General features: G+C 37.3%; 1 protein-coding gene across 1 annotated transcript; it reads right to left on the reverse strand.

Annotated features, from left to right (window-relative positions):
• Positions 1-368: 368 nt before the first annotated feature.
• Positions 369-17,275, reverse strand: CMBL (carboxymethylenebutenolidase homolog). The gene is made up of 6 exons (XM_072605421.1): positions 16,965-17,275; positions 15,393-15,626; positions 12,848-12,955; positions 3,286-3,428; positions 2,321-2,412; positions 369-1,606 (listed from the first exon to the last, which is right to left on the reverse strand). Exons 2-6 carry the CDS (start codon positions 15,605-15,607, stop codon positions 1,427-1,429), a joined length of 738 nt encoding a protein of 245 aa, XP_072461522.1. The 5' UTR covers positions 15,608-15,626; positions 16,965-17,275; the 3' UTR covers positions 369-1,426.
• Between the last annotated feature and the right edge of the window lie 1,691 nt (positions 17,276-18,966).

Here is an 18,966-nt window from a genome sequence, read left to right on the forward strand (position 1 = left end):
GAAATAGCTTCAGATTTGGGGGCATATTTAGCAGACTTCTATTCAGTGACCAATAGCATAGGCAAAAGAACATTGGGCAGGGGATTCACAAAGATTATAGTTGTCTCCAGTGGATCACAGACACACTCAAATTTATACATCTATAAAATGTGAATGTTTTCACATACCCTGCCTAATTCATGTATATGTTATTAAAATTAAATTACATGGTGGATACAAATTTTGAGAATAAAGATGGTTTTCATATTATACGTAAGTGTATGACAGCGAACACTAAGAAATAAGTGAAGTTGTGTAACATGCCCCGGATCAAAAATGACTAGTCCCCAAAGTCTCAATCTTCATTAAATATGCAAAAGATAATAAAGTTTTGTTTTAAAATTATATTTATTTTAGCTTTATGTTCTGGATATGTTTGGGTTTTCTTGTTCTTGACAGATGACTATTGTCTATACAAAGGGCGTGATCCTGGATGATTATCATAATAAACAATTTTCATCAAGACTGTAATTGGATTGCTTACAAACTAAGATCACTTCATAAATTAAAGTGGACTCATCCGAAGCTTTTCCCCCCAAGGACCCCCTAAATTTCCTGTGATTAATGTATTATCATAGCAGGTTAATGTATTTTCTTAGCACTGCGCTCATTTCTCTGACACTAGGCCTAAAGTACAAGACAATAATATTAGTATATTCATCAACAGCTGATTACCTAGAAATTTAGAGGTGATTTTGGAATATCTAGATTGGTGAGGGAAAAATGGAGCTTTTCAGAAACTGAATTATATAAGAAAACAGGCTATATGCAAAGGCAACAACAATTGGAAGGGTCATGGTAAAGGCTGACCCATCCAGGGGCCGTTTAAACAAAAATCTTCCAGCTCTTCATTTCACATTGTTACTCAACTCTACAGATTAAAGCTCTACAGATTAAATCAAGCATCCTCACAATTCCCACATAAAGCTTAGATTGCTTTCTCCCTACTATGGTAAGTTTAAATGCTCTGCAGAAAAGAAATGGTATCCTTAGGTAGGAGAAGAAGAGTTTTTCTCATTTTCCCCTTGTCTGGAATACTCTCCTGTGTTTATCTAGTTCCCTCCCTTTGGGGCCCAGCTCAAAGTTGCCCTTTTTCCTGATCCCTCCAGCCAAAAGTATTCTTTCTGATACTAAATTCCAATAGCATTTGTTCCTTATATTTTCACATTCCATGTTGCATTTACTTGTGTAGCCCTTACTCTTCATGGAGCTTATCTAGGTAAGGTTATCGATAAACTTCATGAGAATAACAAATGAATAAAGGCATATAATAATTTTCAAAATACAAATTATAATTTGTAGGTAAATTTCATTTCAAGTCTTCTGAATTTTGAAAAAATGATCATCAGTTTTGGTGAATTTGAAAAAAGCTGTGTCTTGTTATTGGCTAAATATACTTGTTCAGCCAGTTAATTAGGTCCTTCCTTGCTTCTTCAATATGTGGTTTATCTTCAGGTTTCCAGTCTTCTCTCTGGCGATGCACAAACCCATGGGTTTGCCCAGGAAATATTTTTATTTGATAATCAACTTTGCAGTGTTCTTTCAGCTTCTGTGTCAGCAGAGTGACCTGTCATGCAAAACATTTTTATAATGTTATTTTAACAATTTGCTTGTTTCCAGTTACCAAACTGCCCATTGTTCAAAAGTTGCCCTACAGCTAGAATGGATTTCTGTTACTTTCAAGTTTACCTGTGCCAAAGGGAAAATTATGACCATGATATTAGGATGGCAATTATAATCAGTTTTGGTTAATATTAATGCATTATGTGAATGGGCTATTAAAAGGTTAACTTCACAGAACAAGTTTGGATACAGTCAAAGGGCTGCAGGTGAGGACCTACTAGAGGGCCACATGTGACCTCAGGGACCGCAGTTTCCTACCATTGGGTTAGTACTTTGCTAGAGTTGTTCTTTTCTATGCAAGCTTAATTCTCCCACATTTTGAAATTGCACATGGCTTCAGACATAGAGGGCGCTGTAGGTCTTCACTTGGAAAGCTTATAAAACTGAATTCATGTTCCTTTTAACATTAAATACCATATCTGCCATGTAACAAACCAAAGCATACACTTTCTTCCCCTGTTTATATTCTCACTGAGAGCAGCCCTTTTCTACAAGTGCACGTACATACATACAATTCCTTTCAAAGGGTCTCATGGAAAGGATGTGATTTTAAACTACCAGAAAACCGCAGAACAATCTACTGCTTCTCCGAGAACGTCATATTAGGTGACTGGTAAAGATATAGATGCAAACAACCCACTGTGAGATGACCACTTACTTGCTCAAGAGGAATTACAAAATCATTCTCCGCAAAAATAAAGAGTATAGGATTCTTCAAACTATATACATCTTCAGAATCTCTGATGATGCCTAGAAAACATTGAAAAGAATTTTAATATATTGTGTTGATAAGTGAAATACCAACATTCGTTTTGTTACAACAAACCTAGAAAAATAACTTTATTTGCCAGTTTTAATGGAAGGTTGGATAGTAGACTAAAAGATAATAGACATATAGGCTATATATGCACATTACAGACTGTAAATATAAAAGCTCGGTCCTCACTACACAATATATCTTAAGAATAGGATCTTTTATATAGGAAATTGAATCTTATTAGTCACCATCTATACCTATGATAACCTAGCAGCCTTTAAGAATGAATACTGCTTCTCCTCTGATATCTTGTAACTTATATGTGACTTAGGCACTGGGATAAGCTAGTTCTTTTCTAGGCTTTAGCAATTATAATTGTTAATTGAAATGTCACATACAAATAGGTTTCTTTCATGTAATTTTTAAAAGGAAGGAAGCACATCTAATCTAAGTCCACAAGGAATCTGAAACCCAAAGAAATAGTGATTTGTTCCATATCATAAAGAATTGATAGCAAAGCTTCACCTAAGACATAGGTTTCCTGTTTCCACAGTGATTAAAGAGTATTTTCTATTGTTTCTACTCTGAAAAGTACTAAATACCCTGCTTGTTTACACACTCAACATATACTTATCAAGTGGTGGTTCTCTGAAATGCTATGCTAGCAAGGCTTCTTTTCCAGTTTTCTTAAGTCACATTGGAGCTTGTAATCTCCAAGGTTCTGGTTCTAAAATTCTTCAGTTTTGTGATTCCACATTTGCACCTCTTGATTTTGTACCTTGTTTAAAGACTTAGCAAATTAGGGGAAAACAAGCACACATTAAGTCACTATTTAAGGCATTATGTGAAATGTAAGAAGGGCTTACCATAGACTGAGACTCCTGCTTTTAATTCTGGATATTTCATCATTAGATCATGTACAACAATCCCGCCCCAGCAGAATCCAACAATACCAATTCTCTGGGCATGATGCTTCTCTTTCAGATACTTAAGAACAACATTGGCCTCTCTGTATCAAATAAGTAAAAGGTATTAAGAAATAAAGTTCGGCTTCACAGATACCTTTTTAGAAATTCTACCATCAATAACAATACATTGTACCTGTAACAAATTTTATTTGACCATATGTTAAAAGGCATTTTTATATTGAACCAGATTTTCCTACTGTTTAAATCCTAATGTTGAATTAGCAATGCCCAGATCAAGGTATGCTGCAAGATATGTGAAGACGAGAAATTAGAACAAATAATCATGAGACAGGAAATTCTTGTTTTCAGAGATTTATTACTAGCAAAGAACTATAAGCTGTGAAATAATTAGTTCTGACATACACAAGCACATATATATATATAAGCACATACAGATAAGACATTCAGCAGTCTTAGGTCATATCCATTCTCTTTATAATGCCACTTTTTAAAACTTTTAATTTTTACTGATAACTTTTTATTTTACCTTCATTTCTAAATATATTCTTGCCTCCCCCACTATACCCAGCAAGCCATTCCTTATAACAAAGTATAAAAAAGAGAAGGAAAAAATGGCAGTTCAATGACACTATCAGCTGAGTCAGACAATGTATGTAGCATTCCACATATATAAACTCCCAATCCCACCCACCCACCTTGACAAAGAAGGGGGAGAAGTGTATTTTCTCATCTCTTCAGGGACAAAACTATGTCATTATAATTAATATAGCATTAAGTTTGAAGGCTTTTGTTCTTTACATTTTCATGTTCATAGTCATAATGATATTCTTAACCCATAAATACCATTAGCTGGTCACTATGAATGTATTAAAAGAAGGTTATTTGGAAAGTAAGCTACACAATTATAAATGTAGGCATGCATTTCTGAGGAAGTGTCTCTTTGGTAAGGCTAATTTCCCTAAGTCTTAATAGAGCATACAAAGGGGTTTGCATGACTCCTGTAGGTAAATGTTATTTCTGAGTTTTCTTATGTCACTGGCCTTGGCTTAGCCCCATTCACTTTCCTTGCTCTTTAGCAACTCAGCAGTACCTCCACCTCTGTTTAACAACAATCTTCCTTACATATCCCAATGTTCAACCAGACCTCATAAATGGTCTCTACATCCAACCACAATGCAAATATAGTAATCTTTCAGCTCTGTTGGAATTGATGTCTCCACTTTTATGCATTTTCTCTTTTTTTCTAGAATCAATAGCTTGTTTAAACAGATTAGTTTGAAGACCACGGAACCACACATATAGCCTCTCATCTTTATTCTTCTAATTTAGGGTTTATTTGACTTTTATTCTTAATAGCTGATCTAACTGCACAAAGACAACATACCCTAAAATAATATCCATATCAATAACCAATTATTTTTGGTCTATTAAGATAAAACTTATTTCATTTTTTATTGTCATTCAATGCTTACCCCATCTACTACCTTCCAATTCTTTTTGGAGAAACTATTTCTTATTTTTGAAGAAACAGAAGGCCTCTTGGTAATCTACAAGCCTTTGGCATTTTTCATTCTTTTATCAGGAATCATATTTCTCAATAGATCACTGTCTACTTTCCCACTGGATTTATCAAGTATCAAAATATAAATTGAAAATTTAGAAGACTCCCCCCCCATCTAGCTCTTCATAGATCATCTAGCATTCCTTCCTCAACAGCAGATTTTGGTGCATAAGGTTAAGTTCATCACAAGACCTCTGTGCCAGTACTGAAGGCATACTTGATGAAAATGGAAAGAAGTAGCCATTCATAGGTGACTTTCTTTTTTTAACTGGGTTTCCATCTCACTCAGGCTGGAAGTACAGCAGCCAGTCACAAGCCCAATCCCACTATTTACTGGCATGGAAGCTTTGACCTATTCCATTTCCAACCTGGATAGCTTTGCCCCTGTTTAGGTAGTCTGGTGCCCCACTCCTACACACACATACCAGGGGACCTCACCATTTTGGGGTCAAATAACTGAAGACACCTGACAGGCGTAGCTCAGAACTCCTGAACTCTACCAACTTTACCAGGAACAGGGATCACAGATATGTGACACCATGCCAACCAATACAAGACTTTTTACAGAAGATCACATCTTTACAGTCACACAACTGACAGAAGCGTATAAAGAACATAAGATTCTGTTGTACTTAACTGATTTTAAGAAAGCATTTAGAGGTGGAACCAAGATGGTAGAGTAACAGAAATATACCAGACCAAATCTTGAAGAGGGAATGCAGAAAAAGTCAGTGAGTTCTTTGAGCAGCCCAGGTTGGCATAAAGGACAGACAGAGAGGTCTAGGGTCAGGGCAAGAACACAAAGGCATGTGGTATACTCCTGTGCCCAGGGAGAGGCTGTGCACCAGGGCAAAAGGAGGTCCCAGGCCCATACTAGAGATGACTACATCAGAACACTGCAACAGAGACAGGTGGCAACTGGTAACTTTATCACCCAATACCTAGTTCTGAGCCATAGGTCCAGGGTGGACTGAGAAAGTGACCTGGAAAGGGGTGGAGGGGAAAGGGAAAAAGGAGACAAGAGCATTCCCAGGTAGAGAGACCCTGTACTGTAAGCAAGAAATGAGGAAGTTCATCAGCAAGCAGTACAAGTTTGGCTCCATCCCCCAGGGAGCAGAAAGGAACCACAGTTCCAGCATCTAGTTCAGCTGATAGAAGAATAACCAGGTTAGGTATCCGAGATCACAGTGGAGCCTGTGGTTCTCTCACTGAACCAGCAGAATTTCCTAGTTGGCTAATAGGGGCAGAATCCAGCAGGAGTGTATTCCTGCTCAGACTCCAACCCAAATCTGGAACTTAAAGAACTCAAACCAGGATGGCAATTAGACTTTGTCCAGAATCAGACCACTTTTGGAGCACTGAAAGTTCAGAGCACAGGTCTAACATCAAGTCTGAAGTCCAGTCTGGGAGAACTGGCAAACAAAAAAGAGCCCCACTATAATGACATTATGGTTTCAGGGACACACAACACAAACTCAGAAGAAGGGAATAACTCTAATGCCTCAGAGGAAAAAAATACAGTTTGGACATAAGAGGTGAAGCAGGAGTTTTTAAAAAATTTTTTTTAATATTTTTATATATGAAATGAGAGTGCTTAAAGAAAAAGTTGGGAAAAAATAGAAGCTGTGGAAGAATTAGAAAGGGATTAATAGCACAGCACAAGAGGTATAAACTCCCTGTAAATTAGAAAGAACCAAATACCAAATTAGAAGCTAATGTCTTCATGGGACATAAGAATTATTAAAATAAAAATTAAAAGGCTGAAAAAATAGAAGAAAATGTAAAACATCTCATAGCAAAAACAACTGACATGGGAAACAGATCAAAGTGGACAAATTTAAGAATCACTGGACTATCAAACACCATGACCAAGAATATAGTCCAGAATCCTATTTCAAGAAATCTTAAAAGAAAACTGCCCGACTCTCTTAGAGACAAAGGGTCAAGTGAAAATAGAGAAAATCCAGTGTTCATCTCCTGAAAGAAGCCCCCAGAAGAAAACTCCTAGAAATATTATAGGCAAAATCTAGAGCTTCCAGGTCAAAGAAAAAACATTGTAGGAAGCCAGGAAGAAACAATTCGAGTACTAAGGATCTTCAGTCAGGATCACACGTAATTTAGCAACTGTAAAGGAACTGAGAATTTCAAAAAAATATTCCAGACAGCAAAGGATTTGTGCTTACAGCCACAAATTACATATCTAGCAAAAGTGAATATAATGCTGCAGGGAGAAAATGGAACCATTCCTGAGGTGTTAAATGGGGAGAGATGTAATCACAAAGGGTGTTTGATAGTGTCAAAGATGTTCTGTATAAGACACAAACAAAAGAAAAATACCCAAAATTAAAGGAAGGAGCCTCAATCTATAGTAAATCTTTCTTGTGAATAAGAAGTCTTGCTTCCAAACTACGAAGAGTCTTAAATACAACAAAAAATCAAGTTGTATAAAAGTAGAATTACAAAATCAAGTAATTTTAGAGTTGGAACCTTGGAGATGACAAGATCTAATGTGAAATGGACCTGCTTGAGAAAAATGGAGATTTGCCAGCATATTGTTGATGAGGGCTGGAAAGGGGGTGTGAGACCCTCACAAAGACCAGGGTGCCAGGGGCAGGTCATCTGGAGAAGAATTCATGAATTCAAGCATTGTTGAAGTCAAGGTAAAGATTTATTACACTTTTCAGCAGGCAAGAGTTCTTAGGGAACCTGCAACCTTAAAGGGGTACAGGGAAAGTTTATATAGGATATTCTGTAGTATCACTTGTGCCAAATATGCTAACTAGGTGTTTTGGGGTGGGATTAGGGAGTGGATAAGGAGTGGTCAGTTCTTAAAGGAACATGCACTTTTGGTATCTACCGAGCACATATTTTACCCAAAATTCATCAGGAAACAGCCCAAGGGGGTGCTACCTGGAGGTGTGGCTTTAGGCCTGAAACATCACTAAGTCAAATAACGGTCAGGGCTGATCAGGAAAAACCAGACTTCTCTCGTTAATGTCTTGTTAGACAAGATCAATGTAAGGAAGTATAGGTATGTCCAAGTCTAGGATACACGATTGGTCAGTGAGTAGTAAATGTCATTATGACCCAGTACACAGCCAGTTCAGTCAGTATGCAGCTGGCTCTAAGTGATAAATTCTATAGGTACAGCTGACTACTACAGCCGGAAGAGAGATAATGGTTGTTGCCAGGACAGCCTGTGTCCTTAGGCTGGGGAGAAACTGCCTGAGATAGTATTTTGGGGCTAGAGAGAAATGTGATTTTTAGAGAGAAATATGATTTTAGAATTGGGGCCCAAGTACATGATGCAACCAAGCATCCCATCATTTTGGAAAATAATCATTTAAGGTGAAGTTCTACAAATGTTCCTATTTACAAATGATGTCACTTTAACTTTATCAAGCCCCATAACAGCACAAGATACCTCATCTATTTTCTTTTAAAATATTTTGTTTTAATCAGCCAAAATGTATCTTCTCACCTTCCTGTTCCCTACCCTTCCCCTACCCCCAATTGAGAACACAAGAAAAGTAAAACCCATTAAAAAGGTTTATAGTCAGTTTTTAAAAAATTTCTACATTGGCCATTTCTAAAAAATTATTTGTCTTATTTTACACTCTTGCGTCTTTCACCTCTGTGTCAGGAGGGATTAGCATGTTTCATCATTAGTACTCCAGAATCATTATTGATCAAAAGAACTGTGTTGATAAGAGACCAATACAACAGTACTTCTGTTTACATGCCATAATTTGCTTATTCATTCCTCATTTATGGGATCCCTTCAGAATCCCATTCTTTGCCACCTCAAATTTGTGAATTCTTAGGGTTTTTTCCCCTTAGGATTAATTCCTCCTTTAATCTACCCTCCCTCTAGATTCCCCTCCTCCTTTGTCCCTATGCGGGATGATTTTCTCTAACTTTTTTGTTGTGCTGACTTCCTCCTTCCTCTGTACCCCAGCCAGGGCCTCCTTTTTCAGCAACTCCACCTTTATATTCAAATCTGTAACATCCATAGGTGACAAAACTGCCAGTGGGAACAAGTCCCAGTTGCAGTGGGGTGCCCTGGTAGGTGTCCACAATCTCCATTTGCACTTGTGCTCAGGCTCCTTCTGGGCTCTGGTGCTCTCCTGGCCCAATCCCAACCCCAGTGCACAGAGACCTCACTGCTTGCCTCCCTATGCCAAGCTATACTGGAGAGATGATTCATTGTGGCTTTCTAGGTTTCTCTGTCAGGATTTGGTCTGATGCATTTTCTAGATATTCTTATAGGAATTTATGGAGGGGAATTCAGCTATACTGGTTCCTACCAGTTGGCCATCTTGGCTCATCCCCTTGATACCTCCCCTGTTAAATCCACATAACTTGAAAAAGTGGATCTATCCATATTGGAAAAACAAATGCATGGAAACTCTAAATGGACTAGATTGCAAACATCAGCTATATGTGTAGCCAGTAAAATCAGTTCACAAGTAGAAGTTTTGGTTAAGCATTGTTGTTGGATAGTAACCTGGGATCAGAAACAAACAGAGCAAGGCAATCAGGCTCATTTACATTTGGAAAATTTCTCAGGGATTAAGTGTTCTGCACTGTGAAGTCCCATCTCTCCTTAATATCAATATTTCCTTAGTTGCTACATGGTTTTCAATCAAGGAACACACAAGTGTAGAAGAATTAAAATTACAAATAAACCAAAGGGCAATGGAAAGATTCCTGAGGGAAACGTTCAAGCTCTTGGGGACTATTAACAATGTCTTGTATGTGAGGAATTGCTAAAAGATGCAATCAAAGACAAACATAGCTAGGAAGGAGGTGGGCAGGAGATGAGAAACAGCAGTTGGAATGCCAGGGCAGTCTGGTGGCACTCTCAAGAAAATAAAACAAGAGGAAGGCTTCCAGCTCATTGGATGACACTTCCATGGAGATGTTATAGAGAATCAAACATAAGAATGTATGTAGAAACTGTAAATAATGGTTCAAAAAAAGTATAAAGCACCCTGATTATATCATGATTCCTACAAAGTAAGATAGCTGAGATACTGTATGTTTTCAAGGGAAAAAAATAGGAATCTATACTGTTTTCCTTTAAACAATATAAAATGTATTTAAACATATGCAACATTATAAAATACTGTTTTAACATAAATACCACAACTTCCTGACAGACTTAATTATTAGCAATTAAGCAAAGTGGGAAAAAATTAGTAAACTAAAACCATGAACACTGATGGTTTTAAGGAAAGGCAGGTTTAATTAAAGGAGAATAAGGAAGTCGATGGAAGTTTCTGTGGAGACTAGGAAAGGAACATTGAAGGACATTCAGAAATGTTAGAGGTTGCCAGCACTAGGTTTCATTATATCTAATCTTCTTTCAATATTTATAGTTGTCATTTCCTTTGACATGGGTATATCCATAAAACTGCCCCTTATAATTATTATGAAGAACATAATTTGGTTTCACAAAGGGAACAAATTGGCATTGTTTTCACTTCGAAGGCAATAAATTTCCTAAAGTTCCAAAACAAAATCTTTTTTTTACTTTGCCTTAGTATTGTGGTTTCTCACAATGTTGTTTCTTGTATTCAGTCTCTGTAAGTATCAAGTTAAGTCTCAGGTGTAAAGCATATGGAGTCAATGCACAAATTCCTAGGCCTCAGTTCCATGCTCCTACGATTACTGTTTAATTTTCCAAGTATATAAGTACATAGTAATAGAAGTGGAGTTGGAGGGTGGGAATGGACCTTTAGACAGGGGCTCCGTGGGAGTGATAGAAAACTGGTTAAAATAACCTCAGTCTGAGGCAGAGGCATCACTTACGTACTCTCAGAAGGGTTGGGGAGCATAATACCCTTCCCACTGATTAGAATAGGAGGCAGGGTTTTGAGGGCAGAGGAAGGTCAGTGATTTTGTCAAGAAGTAGCCCTTGATGGTCAAGTTGACCACCAGCATGGATGATAGGCTAGATATAAGATTAAGAAAAGAAGAAAGACCCTGAGGTCATACTAGTAGGAGAGAGTGGGGTATCCCTAACCTGGTTAGCCTTTCCTAAGTAAGAAATATTCCTACATTGCAGCATTGCAGTGGTCAATCTGGCTATACCCCTAGGCTTCATCATGGGCTCCAGAAATTCATCAGCCTAAGATCACCTCAACCCTGAAACTGACATCTCATCAATATCTCCTTTCTCTGGGTCCCCTCCCTCCCTCTGATTGGACAGGATGGAGGGTAAACATTGAAGAGCTCTTTTCAGATTCTCTGTTTTAAACAGAGGGTCAAATTAGGGTCCGCCCAGCTGCACCCCTCTGATCTTCATCCTACTTTAGGTCAGGTGCCTCCCTTTCCTTCTTCCCCTCCCTGTTTTCTGCTTCTTTTTATGCGCTACCTTCCCCATTAGATTATGAGTTTCTTGAGGACAGAGACTGTTTTGTCTTTCTTTGTATTCTCAAGTACTTAGCACAGTGCTAACACATAGTAGGTGTTTAATAAATATTTACCATCTGACCAAAAGTGAGCTGACAGGAGGTAAATTGAGCCTATTTTAAAGCAAAACAAAAGTCTTTCCTCTTCCATGTCTGTTGTCTTTCATCCATCCTTAGAAAAAGTAGACCATATGAATTTAGAGTTTATCAGACCTAGGTGAGTTATGAATATTACACTGTAAGAATGTGTAGGGACCAGTAATAAGTAATAAGAGCTTCAAAGGGGACAAAAATGGACAATATAACCTGAGGACAGAAATACCTAATATTAGAGGCACTGAACACAAGGCCTCTTTTTTTCATCTCTTATACGAAGAGAAACTATGGCTATCTGTGACAATGAAGCAGGAGTTGTGAGTGCCCTTTCTCCTAGTTAACAAACTATGCTTTTTTTTCCTCTTTGCATATCAAACTCTCAGAAACTGATTTTATCAGTCCAAGTATTCCACTGATGCTGATATTAAACAATTTCATAACTAGCTAAAAAAAAAATTTGCCATTGGCTGGGGTCTGCCTTCTGATGTTGAGACTCTGCAAATATACTTAGACTGGCCTTCTCTGATGGATAGCCTGCAGTTTGTGGCTGCTTGAAGCCTTCCTGTCATTGCTGCTGATTTAACTTTGAAGAACCCAAACTGATCTCTACACTGTGATGTGTCATGGAATATACGTCTCTTCCTTATATTTGTGTCTTCCCGCTTCCCTATAAGCAACCATCTTGAAACACAATTAGAAGGGGCTCATAATTCAGATAAGTTGTAAGAGACAAAATCTGATTTATGTCCCTTTGCCATTGTACTCTCAGCAGGTGAAGGTGGGCGGCACTAGGAAACAAATCACCATGTGCCCCCATGTGTGGCGTCTCCCAGGCCAAGGCTCAGTACAGGGTTGGAGCTCAGCACTGACCCTCACTGTTCATTCCCTCCCTCTCTTACATACACTTACCGAATCAATACATCATTCTCTTCAAACTCTATGATTCATCATTTTTTTTAACTCAGTCAGGCTTTCCAGGACTCAGTGCCTTCTCTCACCCTTTCCAGGTTTTTTCCATCAAACCTCTCTCCAGGCTTCCTTGGGCATTTCAGAACATGTCAGAACTTGGTCATATCTCAACAAAAAGTGCTAGGTCTCTGGTTATGTTTCTTCTCTCACTACTCCAGGCTTGTCTGTCAACTTCCCAGCTATTTACAGCAGCCCTAACAATATGCTATTAAATAATCCCAGGACTTTGTAGGCAGCAGCTCAGCCCTGCAAGCCTTGAGTGCACTGCAGCTTCTCCTCTCCTGATCAGGCGCTCCATGTTAATGTTCCCTCTGGCATGAATGGGTTCATTCAACAAGTCCATTCAATTCAACTTAAAAACTAAGTGTCTACTATGTGCTAGGTACTAAAGATACAAAAAAATGAAAAAGCCTACCTTCCCAAACCATACTACTTAGGGAATAAAATGTTCACATACTTATCAGTATTTCTAGGATTTCTTGATTTCAGCCATTCATTCAAGGTAGAGAAGTCATTAGATGGGTGCCAAGGCTCTTTCCCTACAAAGAAGTCTGGGCAGATTGCTCTGTAAGTAGAAAAGTTAATTCACCTTCAGTATTCCAGCCTATTACTCAACATGCTCATAATTCTTAATTTGTAGGTAGTCTATACAAGACAAGAAGAGTGACAAGAAGCGTGAAGTCTATACGAGACAATGCACCCTCCCATACCCCACACCTCTTCTAAGGCAGAATTTTTGGTAGAAAGAAAACTAAGTGGACATGAGGATAAAATTTTTCCCAGCAAAATAACACACTGTTTCCAGGTCAGAAAATCTGATTCTGCAATAACAAAGACACAGCTTGTAGCAGACAATATTACATAAGTCTATCCAAAAAATTATTTTAAATACATTACAAAATATTACTAAGTAATATATGAGACATTGTGGAAGACCTTCATTCAAGCTCTTCCTTGGACACATGCTGACTTTGTGATCCTGTACAAATCCCAGGGGCCCAGGCAACTCTCTAAGATAATAAGTTGCAGAAAAGGTGCCAACCTACAAAGGTAGTGCCAATAGAATTCCCTCTACTAAAGAAATCATACATCAGGTCTGAGAAAAAAAAGATGGGGAGGCTCTACTGGCCCCTTTAGGAACTGCCCACCCCAGCAGGTCTGGGCATCTCCTGGTCTTATTACTGACTCAGCATGCTTATTAATTAAAGGAACTCTCTGGGGCAGACAAGTCATACTAACTGGAAGACCATGAAATTTTCTTTACTGAATATACTCCATGTACCTTTATTCTATGTAATGTTTGCTCACTATCTTGCCAAGTAGATATTTGCCAAGGTAGATTATTAAAAGGCAAACTGTCTTCAGACCAGTCACTTTCTCTTTATTGCTCAAAGGACAAGAAAATAAATCTTTAACTTAAGGATCACTTTTTCTTTTCTTTTAAATGGCAACTAGGGAAGGAAAAAAAGCAGTTTCACTCCAACTCAGGGGTCAAATTAATATCTACATTTTTCTGAAGATATAATTTCTTTAGTTTAAAGCTTACAACAGACTCATACAGGACAAAAAAAAATCACATTTTAGAGTCAGGAAGGACCTTAGAGAATATCTAGTATAATAGGTTCTTAATCTATGATCTATGAACCTAAAAAAAATAAATAACTGTGTATTTGTTTTATTTTATGCATTTAGCCCTGATCTAGTTTAACCTCCTGATAACAGAACTTCTTCTACACAAGATGGAGACTCATAAGGACAAAGGTCAACTAAGCTGTGTTGTTGGAGTTTTTTTTAAAGAATTTTTTATTTCATTTTTTTCTCAATTACATGTAAAAACAATTTTTTACATTTTTAAAAAATAATTTTTGAGTTCCAAATTCCCACCTTTCCTTCCTGTCTTTCCCCCTCCTTGAGAAGGCAAGCACTTTGATCTAGATTATACATGTACAGTCATGTAAAACATTTCTATATTAGCCATGTTGCAAAAGAGAATACAGACAAAAAAAGAATGAAAGGAAGGAAAAGAAAGAAAGGAAGAAAAAGGAAGAAGGAAGGAACATAAAGAAAATAAAAAAGTATGCTTTGATCTGCATTCAGACTCCATCAATTCTTTCTCTGGAGGTGGATAGCATTTTTCATCATTAAGTTCTTTGGAACTGTTTTGGATCACTGTATTGCTGAGAATAGCTAAGTCATTCAGAGTTGATCATCATACAATATTGTTGTTACCGTGTACAACGTTCTCCTGGTTCTGCTCAGTTCACTTTGAATCAGTTCATATGAATCTCCTCAGGTTTTTTTCTGAAACTGTCCTACTCTAGCCTGTATTTGAATGATTCCAATGTTAGTAAACTTGCTAGTTCATGAAGTGGTTCAATCTCTTTTTTTGGCAGTTTGGATGTTTAGATGCTCCTTTACTCTGAGATAAAATCTGCTTCCCTGCAACTTCTACCCATTAGTCCTAACTTTCTTTGTTAGAGCCGCACAGAATAATTCTAATCCCACGCAAGTAAGCAAGTTTGTTTTAATTTTGCATGACTGGATTCACTCAATAAATCAAGTCAAACTGTGTGCTAGGCATTAGAGATGCAAAAATAAAAATGACATAGTCCCTCCTTTGTAGGAGCAAATAGTCTCCTACTCTATAATAGGGTCAGTGTGAAGGGACAATACAACATAGGCACACATAAGATTATTAGATGGAAATATGTTTTGTAAGACTGCACATGTATAATCTACATAAATTTGTATAATCTATATAAAATTGCTTACTTTCTCAAGGGGGTTGTGGAGGGAGGGAGAAAATTTGGAACTCAAATTTTTTAAAGTGAATGTTAAAATGTGTTTTTACATGTAACTAGAAAAAAACAAAATATAGAAAATAATTTAATAATTTTTTATAAGAATAATATCTTCCTGGAAGTTTTTAACCTTTCAAAACTGTACTAGGAAAAACTGAGACAAACGTTCAAGAACAGCAGCATTTTGTATTTCATACTTACACATATCCATTGGCTGCAATCATGTCAACCATATATCTGGTGTTGGGCAACTGCCAGCCAAAAATATCTTGCACAACAATCACAGCTTTGCCTGTGTTAGATGGTGGCTGGCTAACGTAAGCCTTGATGTGCTCAATTTGTACTTCACATCCCAGACCTCCATATTCGATCTTATGACCAAGGTCACATGGGCAAGGTTGAGCTTCATTAGCCATTGGGAATGGTTATGTCAGGCTATGGAAGTAAAAACTTGAGTGAAACTACAATAAATATAACAGATCCTGGAAGTTAAGCAAGCTACAAATCAAAACTGGTTAGCATTTAATAATACACTCTCAAGCAGGGCTGGGATCCTGCACATATGTGTTATGCTTATATACATGTGTGTAACACACATGAATGACAGCAAAGCTATGCACATTCCTGCTCCTTTATACAAAAGCAGACTATTCCTCTGTGCACATCTGTAATGTATCAGCTGTGATAGATGGAGATAAATATGGAAGGAGAAAGATAAAAGGTTTTGGTATGATGATCCTTCTGGTGTATGCCTATGAAAAATATTTTAATAGCCATACTCCATTCCATCTCCTGCTCTTATTTAAAAGATAAATTCCTACATTTAACTTTTCAATTTTCTTAAAAGCAACAGTGTTTTAATTATATACTATAAGGTCACTGACAAGGAAAAAAATGGTTTTTTTCCCAAAAAGCTTTCTGGCTGTGCATTTGAAATAGTAATCCATAACTTAATTAGAAATATGTTATATTGAAAAGGCCATAGTATATAGGTTTGTAAACTTATGCTCAGTGCTACCTAATTTTATAACTTTAGGTCATCGGGGGACTTGAAAGTTCATTTTGGACAATATTAGAGTTTTACACATATGCCTCCTTACAGAACACTTATGAAATAAATTAGTCATATGATCTAGTGCCTGGTATAGTGCTTTGCACAGCTGATAAGAGTGGATAATAAATGTATGTTATATTGTATGATTTTCATTTGCCTCGACACGGTGATAATGAGCAAGCAACCCTAAAACAAAATGTGCAAATGTAGATATGTAAAGTCTACTTATCTATTATAATTATGCAATTTTTTCTAACAAAAATATTCAGAAATGGCCTAATCTCCAATTGCTTCATGTCACACAGTCTCCAGTTCTACAGAAATAATCCTGGTTTGTTTTTGTTTTGGGGTTATGTTTTTTTGTTTGAATGTTTTGCCATTATATTGTTAAGAGTTATGATGCCTTTTATTTATTACATCACAGTCATTTCCTATTATGCACCCTCCCCAACTGACCCGTAAAGACCCTTGTCTTATAACAAAGAAAATAATTCAGCCAAACTAATCAACACCACCAGCAACCCCACAGGGCAGCATCCACAACATTCAGTAGCCATGGTCCCATCCTCCACTAGGAGAAGGAAGCTAGTATGGTTCTAGGATCACGTTAAATAAAGCTTTGATAGATCATATCTCAGTGTTTATAACATCCACCTGAATAACAGCAAAGCTCTGCGGCCCTGTTACTCTTCTCCCCGTGGGTACACACATGCACATACCTTAGTTTCTTCTGCTAGATTCTCGAGAGTAGATCAGAAATCACCAGCTTTTACTTTCTTCCTTAACTACTGCAGAATTGCTTTAATCACCCTGCAGAGTCAGAAAGCAATCCCTGAACTGCACGGTCTTTAATATTCTGTGACAAGAGTTTGAGAGGGGAGGGACTTGCTGATTATATAAAAAGGGATAAAGGTCATGGACAAATAGAAGCAAGAGGGAGGGACCTCAGCTGGCTGAGCTGGAAGTGAATTTGAGAAAAGACAGGGAGGTTTCTTTCACTGCTTGCCACAGCATACCCTGATTTCTATTTAGCTGATTTCACAAATACGGAAGATGTTGCATGCACATGAATAAGGGGGAAAGGAAGAGAGAGATCGTAAAGGAAAGTGCTTGTCACAAATAGAAATCAAATGTGTCTGTTGCAAATCTCAGCGTTTCTTCTCAGGTTATCTAAGTCCAACAAAGTAGGAAGGAAAAGTATGAAGAGGGAACGAAAGGTTTAATCAAGCAGCGAACAGTAATCTCTATGGTCATGTAACCAAAATACCATCAGGTGCATTTGATTTGATACAAAATAAGAATAAAAACTTCCCTGGTTTGGGTTCTATTAATTTTAAATGCATAAAATATAACCAGGGACTGGGAAAAATTTTACATTGTTTAATAAACTGTCTAGAGGTGGTATAAAACTTGGACATCAGGAGATCTGGGTTCTGTGGTCAATCACAGATGCTCTTTGGGTCTCAGTTTCCATATTTGTTATGTAAAAGTACTGAATTAGCTCTGAAATTCAGTAATATGAACAACATAGAAATGCTACAAGGAAAGGTTTAACAAACTTGAGAAAAAATATTTTCAAGGAGTCTCTGTTTTAAAAGTAAAGTTTAAGATGGCAGCTTGGCACATTAGAAAGGGCTTTGGATTTAAGTTTGAATTCCTTGTCTGCAACTTACTACCTTTGTGACCTGAGACCAGTCCTTTTGCTTCTCTGGTATTCAGTTTCCTCATCTAAAGGGATTAGACTAAGGTTCCTTCCAATTCTAAATCTATGAACCTCTGAAATGTTACTTTCATACAAATAACAAGTAAGGAGGCAAGTTTAATGAATAGATAAAAAAGGTTTTTTTTTTCAGTTAAGCTTATAGTTTCATGGGGTTAGGTGCTGTTATCTCAATTTTACAGATGAGAAAACTGAAGTGCTTGTCCAGGATCATACAGCAAGTAAGAACCTAAGGCCAGACTTGAATTTAGGTCATCCTGATTCCATGTCCAATGCTTCTGAAAACAAGTGGAAGTTACTCTGAATCAGCTCTCTGCATACGGTCAGACCATTGACTCAGAGCTAAGACAAGAATTGGTAAAAAGAATAACATGAGAAAGATACTTCATGCAGTTGAAACAATTTTACTCATGAACTATTTAAACAAGTAATTAACAGGAAAACGAGTAATATAAATAAATAATGATTCAGCACTTTCCAACCTTCACTGTTCACATATGAAGTGAAGGCCCCACCTATAGGGCTAGGCTCCTATTGGGGAGCTGTCACTTTATCTGACAGATTCAAATACACCCTGATGCTTCCCTCCAATCTCCAAGCCATGTGACTGACCTTGTACCTACTCCCTTTCTTATTAAGTGCCTTGTTCCCCTATTCAAATATAAACTTCTTAAGACCCAGAACTAATTATCTTGTTTTCTTGTATTTGTATCCCCAGTGCTGAGCAGAATACTTAGCACACAGTGAGTACTAGAAAAATGCTTTTTTATTCTTTCAGATACAACATCATTACAAATTTTAGCTTATTCTAAGCCTGGAACAATACAATGGCTCCTCAGGTCCATGTGATTTCCTCTGCTGCTTTAGGAAACTTATATAAAGAAAAAGGAATACAACGGCTCTGAACCACAAGTGAGGAAAATTCATAATATTCCTAATAATGAAGTTTGGCCCTTAGCCTTAATTGACTTTGTATCCATCTACTCTGGGCTGCAAAGTGG

Source organism: Notamacropus eugenii, chromosome 4 (genome assembly GCF_028372415.1).
Source record: "Notamacropus eugenii isolate mMacEug1 chromosome 4, mMacEug1.pri_v2, whole genome shotgun sequence".
Classification (NCBI taxonomy): domain Eukaryota; kingdom Metazoa; phylum Chordata; class Mammalia; order Diprotodontia; family Macropodidae; genus Notamacropus; species Notamacropus eugenii.